This window comes from Fusarium venenatum, assembly GCF_020744135.1.
Source record: "Fusarium venenatum strain MPI-CAGE-CH-0201 chromosome Unknown EDB82scaffold_4, whole genome shotgun sequence".
In the NCBI taxonomy this organism is placed as follows: domain Eukaryota; kingdom Fungi; phylum Ascomycota; class Sordariomycetes; order Hypocreales; family Nectriaceae; genus Fusarium; species Fusarium venenatum.
Genome location: NW_027072132.1, coordinates 4,330,524 through 4,346,356, shown reverse-complemented (window position 1 = coordinate 4,346,356; position 15,833 = coordinate 4,330,524). Strand labels below are relative to the sequence as shown.

The 15,833-nt window shown below is 48.2% G+C and overlaps 6 protein-coding genes across 6 annotated transcripts; 3 read left to right on the top strand and 3 right to left on the bottom strand.

Moving 5' to 3' along the window:
* The first annotated feature begins 12 nt into the window (after positions 1-12).
* EDB82DRAFT_515343 (uncharacterized protein) lies at positions 13-853 on the top strand. Its single transcript, XM_065608980.1, has one exon. It carries the CDS (start codon positions 101-103, stop codon positions 455-457), a length of 357 nt encoding a protein of 118 aa, XP_065463418.1. The 5' UTR covers positions 13-100; the 3' UTR covers positions 458-853.
* A 528-nt stretch (positions 854-1,381) lies between these two features.
* On the top strand, positions 1,382-4,534 carry EDB82DRAFT_515332 (uncharacterized protein). Its single transcript, XM_065608979.1, has 6 exons — positions 1,382-1,469; positions 1,520-2,907; positions 3,064-3,378; positions 3,428-3,946; positions 4,002-4,015; positions 4,306-4,534. Exons 2-6 carry the CDS (start codon positions 1,799-1,801, stop codon positions 4,425-4,427), a joined length of 2,079 nt encoding a protein of 692 aa, XP_065463417.1. The 5' UTR covers positions 1,382-1,469; positions 1,520-1,798; the 3' UTR covers positions 4,428-4,534.
* On the bottom strand, positions 4,535-7,446 carry EDB82DRAFT_515311 (ABC transporter transmembrane region 2-domain-containing protein). Its single transcript, XM_025738476.2, has 4 exons — positions 6,543-7,446; positions 6,275-6,490; positions 5,552-6,225; positions 4,535-5,493 (listed from the first exon to the last, which is right to left on the bottom strand). The coding sequence occupies exons 1-4, from the start codon at positions 7,053-7,055 to the stop codon at positions 4,767-4,769; spliced, it is 2,130 nt and encodes a 709-aa protein (XP_025593233.2). The 5' UTR covers positions 7,056-7,446; the 3' UTR covers positions 4,535-4,766.
* A 248-nt stretch (positions 7,447-7,694) lies between these two features.
* EDB82DRAFT_529963 (diphthamide biosynthesis protein) lies at positions 7,695-8,011 on the top strand (the record flags this gene model as incomplete). Its single annotated transcript, XM_025738474.1, has 2 exons — positions 7,695-7,892; positions 7,949-8,011. 2 exons carry the CDS (start codon positions 7,695-7,697, stop codon positions 8,009-8,011), a joined length of 261 nt encoding a protein of 86 aa, XP_025593232.1.
* Positions 8,012-8,884: 873 nt separating this feature from the next.
* EDB82DRAFT_529962 (uncharacterized protein) lies at positions 8,885-9,194 on the bottom strand (the record flags this gene model as incomplete). Its single annotated transcript, XM_025738473.2, has 2 exons — positions 8,885-9,027; positions 9,095-9,194. 2 exons carry the CDS (start codon positions 9,192-9,194, stop codon positions 8,885-8,887), a joined length of 243 nt encoding a protein of 80 aa, XP_025593231.2.
* Positions 9,195-12,036: 2,842 nt separating this feature from the next.
* EDB82DRAFT_324071 (uncharacterized protein) lies at positions 12,037-15,802 on the bottom strand. The gene is made up of 4 exons (XM_025738472.2): positions 15,631-15,802; positions 15,096-15,577; positions 13,464-15,045; positions 12,037-13,412 (listed from the first exon to the last, which is right to left on the bottom strand). Exons 1-4 carry the CDS (start codon positions 15,700-15,702, stop codon positions 12,198-12,200), a joined length of 3,351 nt encoding a protein of 1,116 aa, XP_025593230.2. The 5' UTR covers positions 15,703-15,802; the 3' UTR covers positions 12,037-12,197.
* Positions 15,803-15,833: the final 31 nt, after the last annotated feature.

The following is a 15,833-nucleotide window of genomic DNA, read 5'->3' as shown; positions in this document are numbered from 1 at the left end:
TAACATTTTTCAGGGTTCGGAGGTGTCGGAGAACGAGCCTTATTTCACATCCTTTGTCTGGACAGGTCCTGTCAGCAGTGGTCGCATCCGTAAGATCAAAATGACAATCTACAACGACCAGTTGCCTCGAGATGCACCGGTGGCTCGCGATGACAATGTGAAGATCCTCTCACACGTTGAGGCCGATGTCAGCCATATTCCGGAAGACCAGCTTTCTCGTCGCCAAGGCTCAGACGGGCAATGGTACTACGAATTGAACTGCAAAATAGAGGCAGTCTATCTCTCGGCATCTACTACCTATACTCTACTTTACAACGGTGAGTTTTACTTGATACAAGAAGCATGTTTGTCATTGTGTCTTACTAATTCATGCTACAGGCCAGCGATACAACACAGTGACGTGCGAGTATGTCTAATGGTTTACACGGATCCTGTTGAACCCGTATGTCGAAATTGATATGTATTCTGATTGTGTTCTATCTTTTGTTGTCCTGCGGCTTTGCAATTTCCCCTCTTTTTAGGTGAATGCATTGCGCTATTCTTAATTAGGTTTCTTCTTATTCATTTGACTTGGCTTTTACCAATCAGAGGTTCCTTTGGCCAAAACCGGCTGCTAACCGCCTTGTACAGGGTAGCTCTAGTTCAACAGATCCAGCGTGGATAATACTTTGATATTCTGGTACTTAGGAAGTGAAAGATGTGGTTATGCAATCTTTGCATTAAAGGGAAATGAATATGTAACTTCGATATCTGGGTAACTTGGCTGAGAGCAAGCAAGAAACGTACAATTAATTACCTTAGTACCTACCTAGGTAAAATTAGTGTCCAAAAGAATCTGATCGCTGCCCCGCCAACATATAATCCACCACACCACACCACACCTTGACACCCTCTATATCTTCTTTTATCTATTATACTTGCAAATTATATTAGATAATGCTGGAATTTTATCTGTTATAGCTGCGTAGCATAAGCCTAATTAGGACCTTAGCGACATTAAGCATGCCCTTGATATACACAAAATGGAGATAGGCGGAATACTCCGGGGTATTGCGGCTCCCGTTTTTTCGAATTAGTATCCAGCGTCCTTTTCTGTTCTACTGAGGATTCTAGGTATACCTACTACCCTTGATAATGCATGTCCATGTCTCTCGGTGTAAGTGGCTATCGAGCAGTTACTGATACCCTAGGGGTACGCCTATGCGAGAGAGCCTCGACAGCTTGACCTAGAAGCGGGGGTGGGGCACTACCGAGGACAGGACCCCACTAAGACTTCAATTCAACCTTGAATGAACACTCTAATCGGGCGAGTAGCTCCAAAAGGTGGGCATAAGTACCAACGATGGGGGTCGGCTCATACCTTACTTAGTATATGCAATCACCTGAAAGCCTTCCAGCCCAGCCCAGCCCAGTGAGATACGACAGGTATAGCTTCAGGTCCAAGTCAGAGATGTTACGCTACAAGATAGGTACTTAAAGCGACTCGACTGGAATGGGCAGCCTGAAACTGACCTACAAGCGACGGTGCAAGCAGAAGTACCTCAGGCAGCAGGCTTTGTTGATATTCACATGAGATGAGAATCTAAATTCGGTCAGTCTTTATTCAAGGTTTACCAAGAATGTTGCAGTAACAAATGAATGAGTACGACCTACCTGTCATGCACAGCATTTAACTTCTTCCTCTAAACTTACCAAGACAGGTACCTATAAATCAAAACTTTGACAGTGCTACTTCACCTGCCCAAATTGAAGTTTGTTACTTGCCCTAATCACCATTGCGCTCTTACCTTGCAGAGCGATGCTGCGTTCTCTCAAAAACAAAGCATCCAACGTTTGGCAGAAGAGGAAGGCGTCGAGAACAATTTCAACTCCACCTCCCGAGCTCCAGACTTCTAGCAGCGCCCTCGCTGAATCTGAAGTTGACGCAGAGGCTGTCATTGTTCATAACAACATCAACAACAATCGCACTACAGGGAATCCGCCTCCATATCAAGACAATCCCTATCCTCTACCGCCCAATTCTGTCCCCTCAACAATCTCGACGGATCTTGAACATGAGCAGCAACCTCGACGGCAACCCTCCTATCCTCTACCGCCAACATCTGTCCCTTCTACTGTGTCGACCCTATCGAATTACCAGCACAGCCAAGATCATCCCACAGCCCAGGGGCATATAGAAGACCCCCTTGATCCAGAACCAGACCCTTATACCTTGAGATACGTTCCTTACACAGACGCGAATCCTCTCAAGAACAACATGTTTGCCAGACAGGCCGGTATCTATGGACGGGTAAACCCAGATATCATGGGAGGTTTTGGAGACGACGACGAATCCATCTGGCTTGTAGATGATGAGGAAACGGACCAAGAGCAACAGCAACACCGCAACAGTCAAACCCACCTCGCTCCAACAGAATCTACCTCCCAGTTGGCTTTCGGGTCTTCTGGTTCTCCCTCATCACACAACTCCCAAGCACACCTACAGCAACCAGGTGCTACTCCCGAATCCGCACCTTCTGCCCAGCCAGCCTTTCACTATCAAAGACCTTCGTTCTTAGACAATGACGACGACTTACTTTTCGGTCCACCCCCTGGTATAGTCACGACCAGTGGGGCCACTTCTAATCAAAATGGAGAATTGACATCACAACGGGGCTACGCTCCTATTTCAGCATCGATCCTCGACCTAACAGCTCTTGGTGTCGAGGATTTTGATACAGAGCCCTTTGATGCTAGAGACCACACTGGATTACCCAACGAACGCTCTCGAACTACTACAACTACCGCCGGGCCCTCGTCCTCCACTAACCCCTATGTTAATTTATTTGAGCAGCAAGATAATGATATGACAATAGCGTATCTTCTCCAACTAGAGCAGCTCGAGTCCGACACAGCTAATGAATTCCGGTATGTGTTTCTTGCTCCTATTCATATTTTTCGCTCTCAACGATCTTCATGTTGCATGCTATTAGGGACGCCATCTTTTGAGGCTCATATATCATGGGGGACCTCCGTGCATTTCTTCACTTCCGCGAACGCGCACTGACTGCCTCGGCAAAACAGTTTTGGACAACGATATCAGCAATCTGCAGAATCAACTGATGTAATTGTCACACACCAGCGTACCGCCAGAAGTACTGTTACGGGTGACCTAGATTGTGTAGTGTGTGCGGATACCAAACATGTGGATGCTTTCCCACGTTTCTCCATCGCGGCAACATGCACACATCCTCCAAGTACATGCCTCGACTGCATTCAGCTATCGATAGAATCGGACCTGAATAGTAAGCTCTGGACTGAGATCAGATGCCCTGAATGTCGGGAGCTACTAGAGTACGCCGACATTCAACGTTATGCCAACAAACAGACATTCACAAAGTACGGTTATGACATTCATACAAACTTATTCGAAACTGACAAGGATTAGATACGAGACCATCGCACTGCGGGCAGCTATGTCGGAGGCCGACAACTTTGTCTGGTGTACCTCTGGGTGTGGTTCAGGACAGATTCATGAGTCTGGGTCAGCTCAACCCATTGTGACTTGCCTCCACTGCAACCATCGTTCTTGTTTCCACCACAATGTCGCTTGGCATGAGACCCTCTCTTGCGACGAATACGACAAATTGTTGGCTGATCCGGAGAACTTTCGCTCCCACCTTGAACTAGAGAATGAAAAGTGGTCAGAGGCACAGCAGGCCCAACTGGCCCAACTGGATGCCGACAGATCCATGGCTCAAAATCTCCTGAGTGAAGACCGGGCTGAGATGAGGCGACGGGAAGACCGGGCTCGTCAGGAGAGGGAGCAAGCTCAAAAGGCTGCAAAACTCGCCCGTCAAATTGCAGCCAGAAGAAAGAAAGAAGAGGCACAGAGCAATGCAACTCTTAGCCGTACCACCAAGCCCTGTGCAGGATGCGGATGGGCGATTGAAAAGAACAAAGGCTGGTAAGAATCAGACTCCCATCACTTCCATTTCTGATTGATACTAACATACAAATAGCTCACACATGACATGTAAGTCCCCATACCCTTCTTGTGTTTATGTCTTGCCATACACCTGCATTTCTATGTCTATACTGCCATCGATGGTACTTCCTGACAAGGAATTTGACAACTATCCCATTATGATACTAAGAGTTATTGTACTAGGCATCAAATGCCGTCATGAGTTTTGCTGGGCCTGTGATCAGCCATACACTCGAGGACACAACAATTATTGCCGAGGCTGAAGTGGCTCAGTTGTGAAGCCGCGGACTTGGCACAAAAGAGATATTTGACTCAATACTGACTCATTTGGGTCACAGGTTTTAGGTGCAAGCACGAGTTCTGCTTCGAATGTGGTGCAAATCACCGAGACATCATGCGTGGTGACAATAGTATACACAAGAAGACATGTCCCCACCATCCCGATAATCTTCCAGCATAGAGCAATGGATTGACATATGACAAGATGGGTATGATGCAGGAAGGATGTGAGGCTAGCTTGGACAATACAGTTCTGTAATGAGCTCGAACAGAAGGCCTGTCGGCTCTTAGATGTTGAAGTTCAATAGGCTCAATTTCTACGCAACGTCATAGCACCGTCTATGAGAGAATAATATTGGTTGGTGACACCGTATATGATATGCAACACATTGATACTCCGAGATTGAGTGTATGCCAACATCTAAACATCCGACCAAGACACTGCTTCATCCAAAATTCAACCCTGGGTATTCAACAGGACTTTCGTTACAACACCCCTCGACATAAATGAGATGGACCCCTAAGCTGCTGTTAATTCAGCAATGCGACGCTCTAGCTCCGGGACCTGACGTAGCCGGACCTCGAGGTCCTCCTTCTCATCTTCAAGTTTGAGACGTCGATCAGCGTCAAGCTTGGTAAACACATAATTGCCTTGGCCATCGAATTGAAGAATGTGGGAATGGTATTTCCATAGACTTCGGCGATGGCTGACCGTCATGAGAGTAACTCCCAGTGACTTTGCTGTATCATACATTGCCTTTTCCGTTTCGAGGGTGACACTGCTGGTACATTCGTCGAGGATGGCGTACTTTGGTCGGTGGTAAAAGAGACGCGCCATTGCGACACGCTGCTGGAGCCCGCCTGAAAGGACATCACGCCACTCAGCCTCGGCGTCCCATCCTTCATCGTATAATTCAGGAAGGTGTTCGAGGCCCAGAATTTTGAGGTATTCAAGGAGGTCTGCATCGGTGATGCCGCGGGCACGCATCTGGCGGAGCGAGTCTGGATAGATAATTTGCTGGCGGAGAGAGCCTCGAGAAAGATATGGGCGCTGGGGGATGTAAAAGATAGCGTGAAAGGGAGGCTTGTAGACAGTGCCTCCGTAAACAGGCCAAAGGCCACCGAGAATGCGAAATAGGGATGACTTGCCGCAGCCATTGGGTCCAACAACAAGCAGGTGGTCGCCGTGTTTGAGAGTAAATGACAGGGCCTTGATCAGAACGTCTCCGTTAGGAGATATGATAGGCCTGTTAGGTGATGTGGTTAGCTCTAGTTTCGCGAATAAGATATTTGTCTTGCACTTACACATCAATAAAGGCGATGTCGTTGCTCTCGTGTACTGTTCCACGACCTTTGAGTACGGCTTCGTTACCTTCGATACCCGAAGAAGATACGAGCTTCTTCTCAAAGTGACCGGCCTGGACATCACTCATCACGTCCAGAAGAGTGGCGACTCGCGATGTGTAACCAGCCAACTCCATCACTTCCCTATACGAGAACATGATGCGTCCAAAAGCGTCGGAGGCGGAGAGAAGCATTCGTCTGTTTGTAACAAAGGCCTCTGTTCGGTCACCCATATTCATTGCGATGTGGCCAGGCATCTTAATAAAGACAGGGACACTGCAAAGCATCAAACCAAGAGCACCCCAGAAGTACTTGATGACGAAATCTTCCATAAATCCGTGGTAGAATCGTCGCCGGAGGATGTAGTTGACGTGTTTGATGAGAGTAAAGTAACCCTTGTCTAACGTGTCTTTCTCGGCGTTGTGGCCACCGTACAAGGCAATTTCCTCACTATAATCGATGAGGCGAGAGTGTTGGAAACGAAACTCGCCTTCTAGTCGTGCTTCATCGGCAACGAATTTTCCAAACGGAGGAGTCAACGCTCTCATCACATTGGCTGATAACTGTACCAAAAGCGACATGAAGACGACACCTTCACCACCGACGCTCTTGGATAAAGACCAGGTATATATAGTCTAGAAAAAGTCAGTGATACGTACACACGATGAAATTTACCGAATTTACCATATCTAACAGAGGTTTGGCTAAATTGCTGTATAGCTCAGCAAGGCTATTAGAGAACTTTGATACATCAACCGCAATCAACTGATCGGGGTTCTTTATTCGATCATCCAGAGCCGAAATGCCATAGAAGGTCAGGTTGGATAGATATTTGTCGTGAATATGTTGTGTGAGCCGTGATCGATACTTCAGAGATAACTCGGCTTGGTGATATGATAGCTGCATATATCATTAGCAAAAACAATGGGACACTCATCACGAACAGACTGACCATGGAGTTGGTGAAGGTTGCGGGGACCGCAATCAGCATCCACCATACTATACGTTTCAAAAATTCCTTCCCGTTACCCTTCACCAGAGCCTTAACTATAGCACCATCCATCTCAGCTACGCGCACACTAATGAGCGTCCTGAGAACCAAGAAGAAACTGTGGCTCATCAACAGCCTTGACTCTTTACTGCGCCATCCTGGCACAACGATCTTGAGTAGTTTTAGAAGTGACCGGAAGAACTCGCGATTTAATTCCACCTTTTTTCTTGGTGTTTCTTCGCTTCCACTTGAGGTGGTACCGCGACGAGCGGCGCGTTGAGCAGCTTCGCGCACCGATGCTGCCTTTTGCTCGGAAATCGCAAGTCGAATTCGATTGACTAGAGCAGCGAATAACGTTATCCATACTGCGCGTGAGATACGTGTGCGATTAGAGACGTAAAGGCCAGTAAGCTGAGATACGATGCTCCGGAGGGTGCGATCGCCTGGCAAGGCGAGCTTCGATTGCGAGCCCATGATAGGCGCGCAAAGAGTCTCGAGACTCTGTGATCAGACTGAAAAGGTGTGTTTTTCTACGGAGCGTTGCTTAGATGAGACTCGAAGACGGTCCACGGTTGCGCAGACGTTGAGATTGAGGGTGAGCCGAGGTGTATCGACGTCACGTCACAGATCTGTCAAAGACACTGTAGCGCATGGGGAAATCGCAAAGACAGGAACTTTGGGCAGAACAAAGCGCAGTTAGAGACAAGTGTCTTGGAAAATGATCTAAGAAGAGAAAAAGAAAGGGGACAGGTTAAGAGATGTTGCAAGGTGTAAGCTTGTTACGCTACATGGCTAAGAAGAATAAGAATGTCTTGTGAGCTCCATCATCAAATGCGGTTTCCCCATACAGAAAGCTTCCTCGGCCGATGAATCTGGGGCAAGTGCAAGCCTCCCCACACTTTCCCGCAGTACTCGGCATGTGATTAACATTTGACTCAGCCACATATGAGTCTCACCAGCCATACTTGTTTGCGAACGCCACTTTTAATAGAATTTTTGGTCGCATTCGCGGGGCACTTTTTTTTATGTATGAGTCTTTGGGTGGATAAATCCAGCATCCTTAACTTAAGTTACCAAATTAAACAGAATCTAACATCTAAACGAACCGCCAAAATGTCCGACGACGAGGGTATTTCAATCTACGATGAGGTCGAGATCGAGGACATGACCTTTGACGAGGCCATGGGAGTTTACCAGTTCCCTTGCCCTTGTGGCGACAAGTTTCAGATCACCTTAGAGGACTTGCTAGATGAGCAGGACATCGCTGTCTGTCCCAGCTGCAGTCTCATGATCCGAGTTATCTTTGACCTGGTGTGTTATATGCGCCATGCACCATGTGCCATGTTTCCTCAGCTAATATTTCCTAGGACGATCTACCAAAGCCTCCCACTTCAGGCGCCTCAGGCGGGCAGGTCCCCATTACTGCCTGAGTCAACCGAAAATTACGATAGAAAAATAATACAAATTGCAGCTGCCATGTGAGAAGAAATGGTACAGCAAACTTGTGCTGCGCCGCGACTACGACAATCGTATCAGTTCCTCAAGCCATTCGGTGAAACCTGGCACGAAGCGACACGACAAGAAATATCGGAACTTTCATTTTCGTAACGCCCTCGACCTGACTTGAACAAAGAAATTCCTTCTTCAGTGGGACGGGAAGAAGCCGTCAGAGTGCATTTGATCCTGGTCGGCATATGTTGTATCAGTCTCGTGTAGCCACCACTATCAGTCGACTTGCCAGGGTGACGGAACGGGAAGGATGTCAAGTTTGTCCCAGCCAAGGAAGATAAGCACATTTCACTTCTTGGTTATTCGCATGAGCCAAGGAGCCAGTATCGACTCGTGATGGCCGAAGTCCAATTGTCCCGGAAAGATATTTGGGACTGACTAACCGTACCAAGGGGCGGGAGTCTAGTGATATCTGGACAAGCATAACAGAGCGGAACAGAATCCTCCGGTCGGGTATTATTTTTGCGGCCCTGCAAATTCAGGGTTATGGGTAAGCGTCCAGAGATAAGCAAGGGTGTAGAGGCTCAAGCGAGAAGGGTGGTACAACATGGTAGAACACGAAAGAGAGGCTTCACAAGACGAAAAGTTGAGTGGTGGTATGCGATTAGTATTAATATAGCTGAAGCGATCACGCTCCATTGATCTATTCTATCCTAGTCGGGACAATCGAAAACCCGATCTATCTCCATCGAAAGTTAAACGCGCACCAGCACGATTCCTCCAGAACCCTGCAAGGTTGTCTGTTACAGGGTCCTCATATCCACCAACTCTGCGAAAGTCTCATTGAGAGACATTTACAGAGCAAGGGCAACGGCGAGGGCACCAGCGAGACCGCTGAGGCCAAGGGCAGCGGCGCCGTTGGAGGGCTCAGAGCCGGAACCAGAGCCGGAACCGGAACCGGAGCCAGAGCCGTGACCGGGCTTAGTACCGTTGGTAGCTGTGATGAAGGATGTTAGTTTATAAAATGGAAATAGAGTTATCGTGAGTTGGAAGGGTGGACTAACGGGCACCGGGAGTAGCGATGGGAGTAGCAACGGGAGCCACAGGGGTCTGGGCAGCAGCCGCAACAGCGACGAAGGCGAGGACGGCAGCGGAGGCGTGCATTTTGAAGGTTGGTTTGGTTTATTGGGGTTTGTTTGAGAAAGAGGTCGAAAGAGAAGTAGATTGGAGTTGTTTAAACGAGTGTTGATATAGCGATTGATGTTGTTGTTGAGTGGATGATGAGAATGAGGAAAGGACTGGATGAACAGGAGAGCTTCGACTCCTATATACCCATTGAGGTCGCAAGGATTGTCAGTGAATTTGTGTATTAATGAAATGCAATGTATCATGTACCGTACCGTAAGTATGTACGTAGTACGCAAGCAACCAAGGCCCCAGGGGCGGTTGCATCATCCCAACCTGCTATTGCTGTACAGTGTAGGATAGGGTGATGGGTCATGCCCCGAGCAAGGCTCAAAGAAAGGCCCACATACACATTGTCTTTGCGTCGCACGGAACGACTCCACTGCCAGGATAATGTCGATATCACCCTACAAAAGTCATGGGCCTCAACGAGGAAGTTGATCCGGTGCGTCAGTTACAGAAAGTTGACGGCTCCACTCTGACCTCTTTTTTCTTTAAACTTTTGTCGTTTTTATTGACGAAAATCAAGGCAATCTACAGTGCAGGGCAGGGCAAGCAGGGCGACTGAGTCAAGCAGATGGACAAGGACAATACTATGTAAACATAAACGGGTTGACGCGGCTATGGTCATGTACGAATTCAATATTCACTGAGCCAGGTCTTCAACGAGAAAACGGTTGGGATAACTAACTCCAGCCACTTTTGCTGATGCATGACAACATTTATGTTGCTAGATCAACCAATCGATCAGCGTCCATCTGCCGCCACATGCAGGAGAATGAAAGCTTGACCTGACCTGACCTGACATGGCTTTTGATGGGTGCACACCACTACGGACGGGAACCCGATGGAAGGATGGGCTATCTTTAGTGCTGCAGACCCGATGGTTATCATTCATTATCAGTTAGTTATCGGTTATAGACAAGGGATTCATTCAGCTGTTGATTTTCTTGATAGGCTTCAGTTTCAATAGCAACAGAATAAAAGTTGCGTCATAAGCAAACCAAGTTTTCCAAATAATATGCCTCTATATCTCCAAATTCCACTTACACTGTATCGTTGTAGATCTTTGGAGAAGGGAGCTAATATGGACCTGTAACAGATATTTAGTGGTTGGTCTTTTTAGTCTGTTTGGGGATAGTGGAGGTAGATTGCGCAAGCAAGCATTCAGATCAAGGCAAAGAAAAAAGGACGCTCGCCCAACCTTGAATACAATCTAAAAAAAAGGATAAAACGTTGGGGGGGGATCTTTAACCACTAGTATACTATAGTAAGCAATAATTAGTTAGTTATTACCACCAACTGAACTAAGAAATATCCCCAAGATGATAATTGGAGATGCTGTGGTACTGTAGACTCATGCGCAAATAGCGGCAGTCATTCTCATTGGACGCCATGGCCCAGGATCTCTTTTGCGGCTCGGACTAATAAAGTGCAGATCTGTGTTGGAATTTTATTGTGGTTCCTGACGCGCAAGCAAAATAAAAACAGCCATGACCAGGCTGTGACCATGGCAGGACAGGATATGATACATGATACATGATGCACACAGTACAGGAGAAAAGGAGAGAATAAAAAAACAATCATCCCCAGCCACTCAATCAACAACTTGTTGTTTCCTTGTCACATGCATTAATTATTGATTACAACACATACACATAAGCCACAAGGGGGCCTCTTATTACCCGTACCATGATCGATCACCTCAAAAACCCTTCCATCATGACTTGACTTGGACCCTTGTAAATATACATTCCCTAGCAGCTTAGCTTAACCGGGCTGTTATAGTGGTTCCACGGCTTTGCAGTCCTGTTCTAATCCCTTCATTGACCTCCCGGCTCCTGTCCCTTCTCTGCCGTTCCTCTTTAGCCTCTATCATTATTACCGCAACAGGCGGACGCGTAAACAAGCCGTAGGTACTCTAAGTATACAGTGAGGGTCTCCCACTCTCCTTTTTACTGACCCAGATAACTCTCCATATTTTCGCATGATCAAGCTTTCGGGGCCCCTATTGCTTGTTAGATAATTCATTGCCCCGGACACTTTCTTTGATGGGACATCATCCATCTATTACCAGGGGTTTGTTACAGAACCTCCGATGAACTAGAATGTAGACGGAAATATTCTTGCTGAAATTAATTTCATGCCCATTTCCATCCCCTGTCCCGCCGGAGAAAAGATGAAAGGAAATAAAAATAAAAATAAACTAGGTCCTTACATTAAAAAAATGATTCATCTTAATAGAATTTCATCCTCATCCCTACAATGAAACAAATCAATCTATCAAAGGACGTTCCCTCGCCCCAGCCTTCGTCTCCTTTCGCCTCGCTAATGCTAATTCCCTTCCCATCCCTGCTTGGTTCCCTCAACCTTGCAAACTGAATCGATCCATGATCCCGTAGAGTTCTGGAACTTTGTAGTAAGACTTGGCTTATTACTTGGCAATCAATGAATCGTGCACTCACTGTTGGTTCTATTTCCATCTTGTCACTATTGACGGTGACTGCGACCATAATTGGAGTGGCAATGCACATACGCACACGCAAAAGTAGACAACCACACCTAAACACAGCCCGCAGACCAGACTGGCCCGAGCTGAACTTTGCAAGGCAGAGCAGAGCAGCAGAGGTAGCCTGGGCTTCACTTTTAATCTGCATCATAGAACGTGGGATTGGACTTATTGCAGATCTGTGAACACGTCCACTTCCACATCATGGGCATTGTCCATGTCATGCCATGCTATGGTAGTCACAAACTGGGCAGGCTGGCAGGGCATAACGAAAACAAGCCTTCTCTAGTATACCTGATCGGCAGCCTTTCCATTTTTAACTCAAACAAAGATCTCTTAATCCACATGCACCCACATTCCACGCAGGAACGCGCAACCTCCTCGGTCGGTCTGAGTACATCCCTACGTACTTTGTCTAAACATCAAATCATAACGGCAGGGAAATATTTTATTTTCGTTACAAGTATCCACACTCAAGCCTCAACGTTCTCAAAGTAGAACGTTGGTTGGCCAGGGACAGCGTGCTCTGCAACAGGTGCTGAGATCTCAACTTGTTTATCGCCATCCGTCAGAGAAACGCCCTTTTGAGTTCCCTGCTCTACTGAGATCACTTCGCAAACAGCCAGGCCTCCAGTTCGCTTCAGTCCAGGAACCATTTGCAGGAGAGTCTCCTTCTCGTCGAAAGCAAGCTTCTGCTCCAGCACCGCGCTTGCCGGCTCGCCAGCCTGGAGTCGTCTCTTGAGGTTCTGCACAAAAGGCATGGCCTTCTTCATCTCTCCCATCTTGCCAATCTTGCCGTTGAGTTCCTTGTCGTTGACTGACTTGGTCTCGGTGTTCCACATCTCCTTAAGAAGGTCAATGTACTTGGCCTGCCATGCGGGGAACTTGTCGGCGACAAAGATCGTGAGCTTCTTGGGCTTCTTGGGGTCGAATGATGTCTCCTTGCCCTTGGCCTTCTTCTTCAACTGATGACCCTCAGCCGAGTTAATGTTGGAAGCAGTGTTTCGCACGTAGTCGCGCTTCGCCGATAGGGAAGCATCAACCTCATGGATCTCAGGGAATCGAGCGTTGTGAATAGTGCCCTCCTTCTTAAGCACCTCGAGCCAGATGTATTCGGACCAGTGAGGAGCAAAGACAGCCAGCAACAGAGTCTGCACCTCAATGTATCGGAGAACAACATCCTTGTGCATCTTGATATTGGCCGCTGCGCAGGCCTCACGGTAAAAATCACGAGCGCTTGTCAACTCATATAGACCAGCCTTGAGGGCCAGCTTGTAGTTGGTGTTGACGTACTGCTCGACAGCTTCCTTTGTAACAGCATTCAGGTCGTTGATGAAAAGAGCGTCTTGGAACGAGTTGAACTCGCCAGTTCGAAGCTGGTCTTGATCCTGGACCATCTCCTCGCACCACTCCTTGAGAGTGTACAGTCGCAGGATGTTGGTATCGGCAACATCTTCCTCAAAGTTGGCGTCATTGACACCGTCACCGGCATCAGCAAGCGCAATACGAGAAGCATCCGCTCCATACTTCTGTGTAAGATCGCGGAGAGTCATGAAGTTACCGGTACTCTTGCTCATCTTCTCGCCGTTGAGCATCAGATGACCGTTGGCTCGGATACTTCGGGGCCAGTACTCGCGAGGGAAAAGCGCAGTGTGGCAGTAGAGATGCATGCTCAGATGGTTGGGGATCTAAAATCAATGTTAACCTTTCGAACCAACAACATTACGTTTATTACTTACCAAATCCTTGCCCGACACTCGCACGTCGAGGGGATAAAAGTACTCGAACTCGCGGCGCATCTTCTCGAGAGTCTCCTTAGGGATCTTGCTGTTGAGGACCTCATCAGTCAGCTCTCCGCGGCAGAAGACGTAGTCCCAGACTTCATCCGTCATAGCCTCAGGTCCGATATTTGCCAAGCCCTTCGTCTTTCCGAAAATGTCATTGTGCAGGTAGTGAGCGATAGTGTAGTAGGCCATGTAGATGGTTGAATCACTCAGACTCTCAACCAAAAATTGGGGGTCCCAGGGCAACTTGGAACCAAGACCGAAGCTTCGGGCGCAAGCCCACTGGTTCAGCCAGTTCAGGACTCCCTCGAATTGGTTCTTGGTCTCCGCTGTGTAAGTGTTCAAGCCGTTCTCGACCCAGTCGAGAGTGGTCTTCTTCCACGACTCCTCACCGTAGTCCAGGTACCACTGGTCCATCAGAGAGACAATGCAGTCATCGCCAGATCGGCTGGTGACCTTGCGCTCAGGCTCAGAGTAGGCGAAGGCCTGGCCGGCATCGATCATTTGTTGTCGAACCTTAGGCTTGGCGACCTCGACCTTCTCGCCCTTGAACTCGCCGACCTTGAGAATACCTTGGTAGAAACCCTCCTTGTAAGCCAGCTCCTTAGCCTCTTCAAGCTGCTTTGTGTCCTTGGGAGAAGCAATCTTGAGCTTCTTGACCAGGAAGGGGGCGCAAAGATCACCATAGCTGGGTGTCTCAATGATGGGGAAGATCTCGAGTTCAGCCCACTCCTTTGTGATGCCGTAGTAGTCGGCCTTCTTGGCCAGATCGGTCACGGTAGCGTAATCATCAGGACTGTCAGAAGGCACCGAGGTGACAACACCAGTGCCCTTGGTAGGAAGGACAGTTTCCATAGGCAGAATGCGAACTCCTTCCTTGTGAAGGGACAGGGGAGCATCAACCAGGGTGCCTACAAGATCAGCGCCACCAACCTCAGCCGTCTTCTCGATAACTCCTTCGGTAGCAAAGATGCCCTGGTAAGCCATGTTTCTCGCAGCCCGTTCCGTCATGACATAGTAGTCGGTCTCGTTGACCTTAAAGATGCCGTAGGTAATCTTGGGTCCTACAAAACAGCAAGTTTGGCCATACATCGTTTCCGGACGCAGCGTAGCAGGAACGCAGTACACCTTTGCTTGCTCGGGCAGCTTACCCTTGAGGGTCTCAGCGGCCTTGGGGGCCCACTCGAGAACCTTGAGCTTCAGAGCGGTATACTCCTGTGGGCCGGCACCTTCTCCGTCAGATCGGTCGTGGTCCATGCAGGGCTGGCCGTCCTTGATAGAATAGATAGTGTATCGCTTGCCGAACTTAATCTTGTTCAGTTCCTTAAGACGGTTCATCTGCCATCGAACAAAGGCGTCATAGTAAGGGTTGGCATCGGTGGTGACAAAGGATCGGCGCCAGTCGATACGGCATCCAAAGTTGGTGAGATCTTCCCGACACAGGGGAGGGAAGTGTTGGAGCCAGTGCTGAGGGTCGGCAAATTTGTGAATCTCCTCGGTAGGAATACCAATGGCTTGCATGATTTGGAACTGGTACCTGTCAAAGCGGTCAACATAGTTTCGAGCAATCCATAGAAAGAAGCGCACTTCATCTTTACGGTCTTGGCCGCAGCCTTTCCCTTGGTCGCCTTGAACTTGGTGATATCTTCCTTAGCCTGGACCTTGGGGGCCTCCTCGACAACATCCTCCTCCTCCTCCTTGTAGCCTGCGAAGTCTTGGCCGAACTTCTTGACCTCGTTGACGAGCTTGTCGGCACAAGCCTTGATTGGCATACCGGTGCAGTGGAAACCCATAGGGAAGAGAGTGCGCTTGCCCTGCATGCGGGCAACACCAGCGGCAAACTCGACCTTACTGACGGAAAAAGAGTGACCAGCGTGCAGAGTTCCGTTCATATAAGGATAGGCCATGCATCCAAAGAACTTGGGCTGCTGTTCCCGAAGCTCAGCGGCGGACACGGAATGAAGGGGCACCTCGCTGGTGCTGGGAGAGTCGGCTTCGAAGACATGTTGGTCCTCCCAGATTTTTTGGTATTTCTTCTCAATGGCAACAAGGGTATCTCGCTTCTCGGTCTATGAACAGCTAGGATGAGTATTTCATGAAAATCGTAGCGAGTCGAACTTACACCTTTGAGTTCCTTGGTCTTGGAGATGTGGAGAGACTCCATGGCCTTGGGAACGGCATCGGTGGAAGCCATGTTCGCAAATAGACAAGACCTGTGGAAAAAAGAAATAGCTTCAGGTCAGTTTGTTTTCCTATATATCATAGAGGCATTTTGGGACGAAAATAGGCACACACACCTCGAAATCTCACTAGAAGTTTTTGAGT

Coding starts and splice junctions, on each gene's coding strand:
- EDB82DRAFT_515343 (XM_065608980.1), top strand. CDS start 101: ATGACAATCTACAACGACCAGTTGCCTCGAGATGCACCGGTGGCTCGC.
- EDB82DRAFT_515332 (XM_065608979.1), top strand. CDS start 1,799: ATGCTGCGTTCTCTCAAAAACAAAGCATCCAACGTTTGGCAGAAGAGG. Junction 2,908..3,063: donor GACACAGCTAATGAATTCCG/GTATGTGTTTCT, acceptor TCGGCAAAACAG/TTTTGGACAACGATATCAGC. Junction 3,379..3,427: donor AACAAACAGACATTCACAAA/GTACGGTTATGA, acceptor GACAAGGATTAG/ATACGAGACCATCGCACTGC.
- EDB82DRAFT_515311 (XM_025738476.2), bottom strand. CDS start 7,055: ATGGGCTCGCAATCGAAGCTCGCCTTGCCAGGCGATCGCACCCTCCGG. Junction 6,226..6,274: donor CCAAACCTCTGTTAGATATG/GTAAATTCGGTA, acceptor GACTTTTTCTAG/ACTATATATACCTGGTCTTT. Junction 5,494..5,551: donor GACATCGCCTTTATTGATGT/GTAAGTGCAAGA, acceptor ATCACCTAACAG/GCCTATCATATCTCCTAACG.
- EDB82DRAFT_324071 (XM_025738472.2), bottom strand. CDS start 15,702: ATGGCTTCCACCGATGCCGTTCCCAAGGCCATGGAGTCTCTCCACATC. Junction 15,046..15,095: donor GCCAAGACCGTAAAGATGAA/GTGCGCTTCTTT, acceptor CCGCTTTGACAG/GTACCAGTTCCAAATCATGC. Junction 13,413..13,463: donor GAGTGTCGGGCAAGGATTTG/GTAAGTAATAAA, acceptor CATTGATTTTAG/ATCCCCAACCATCTGAGCAT.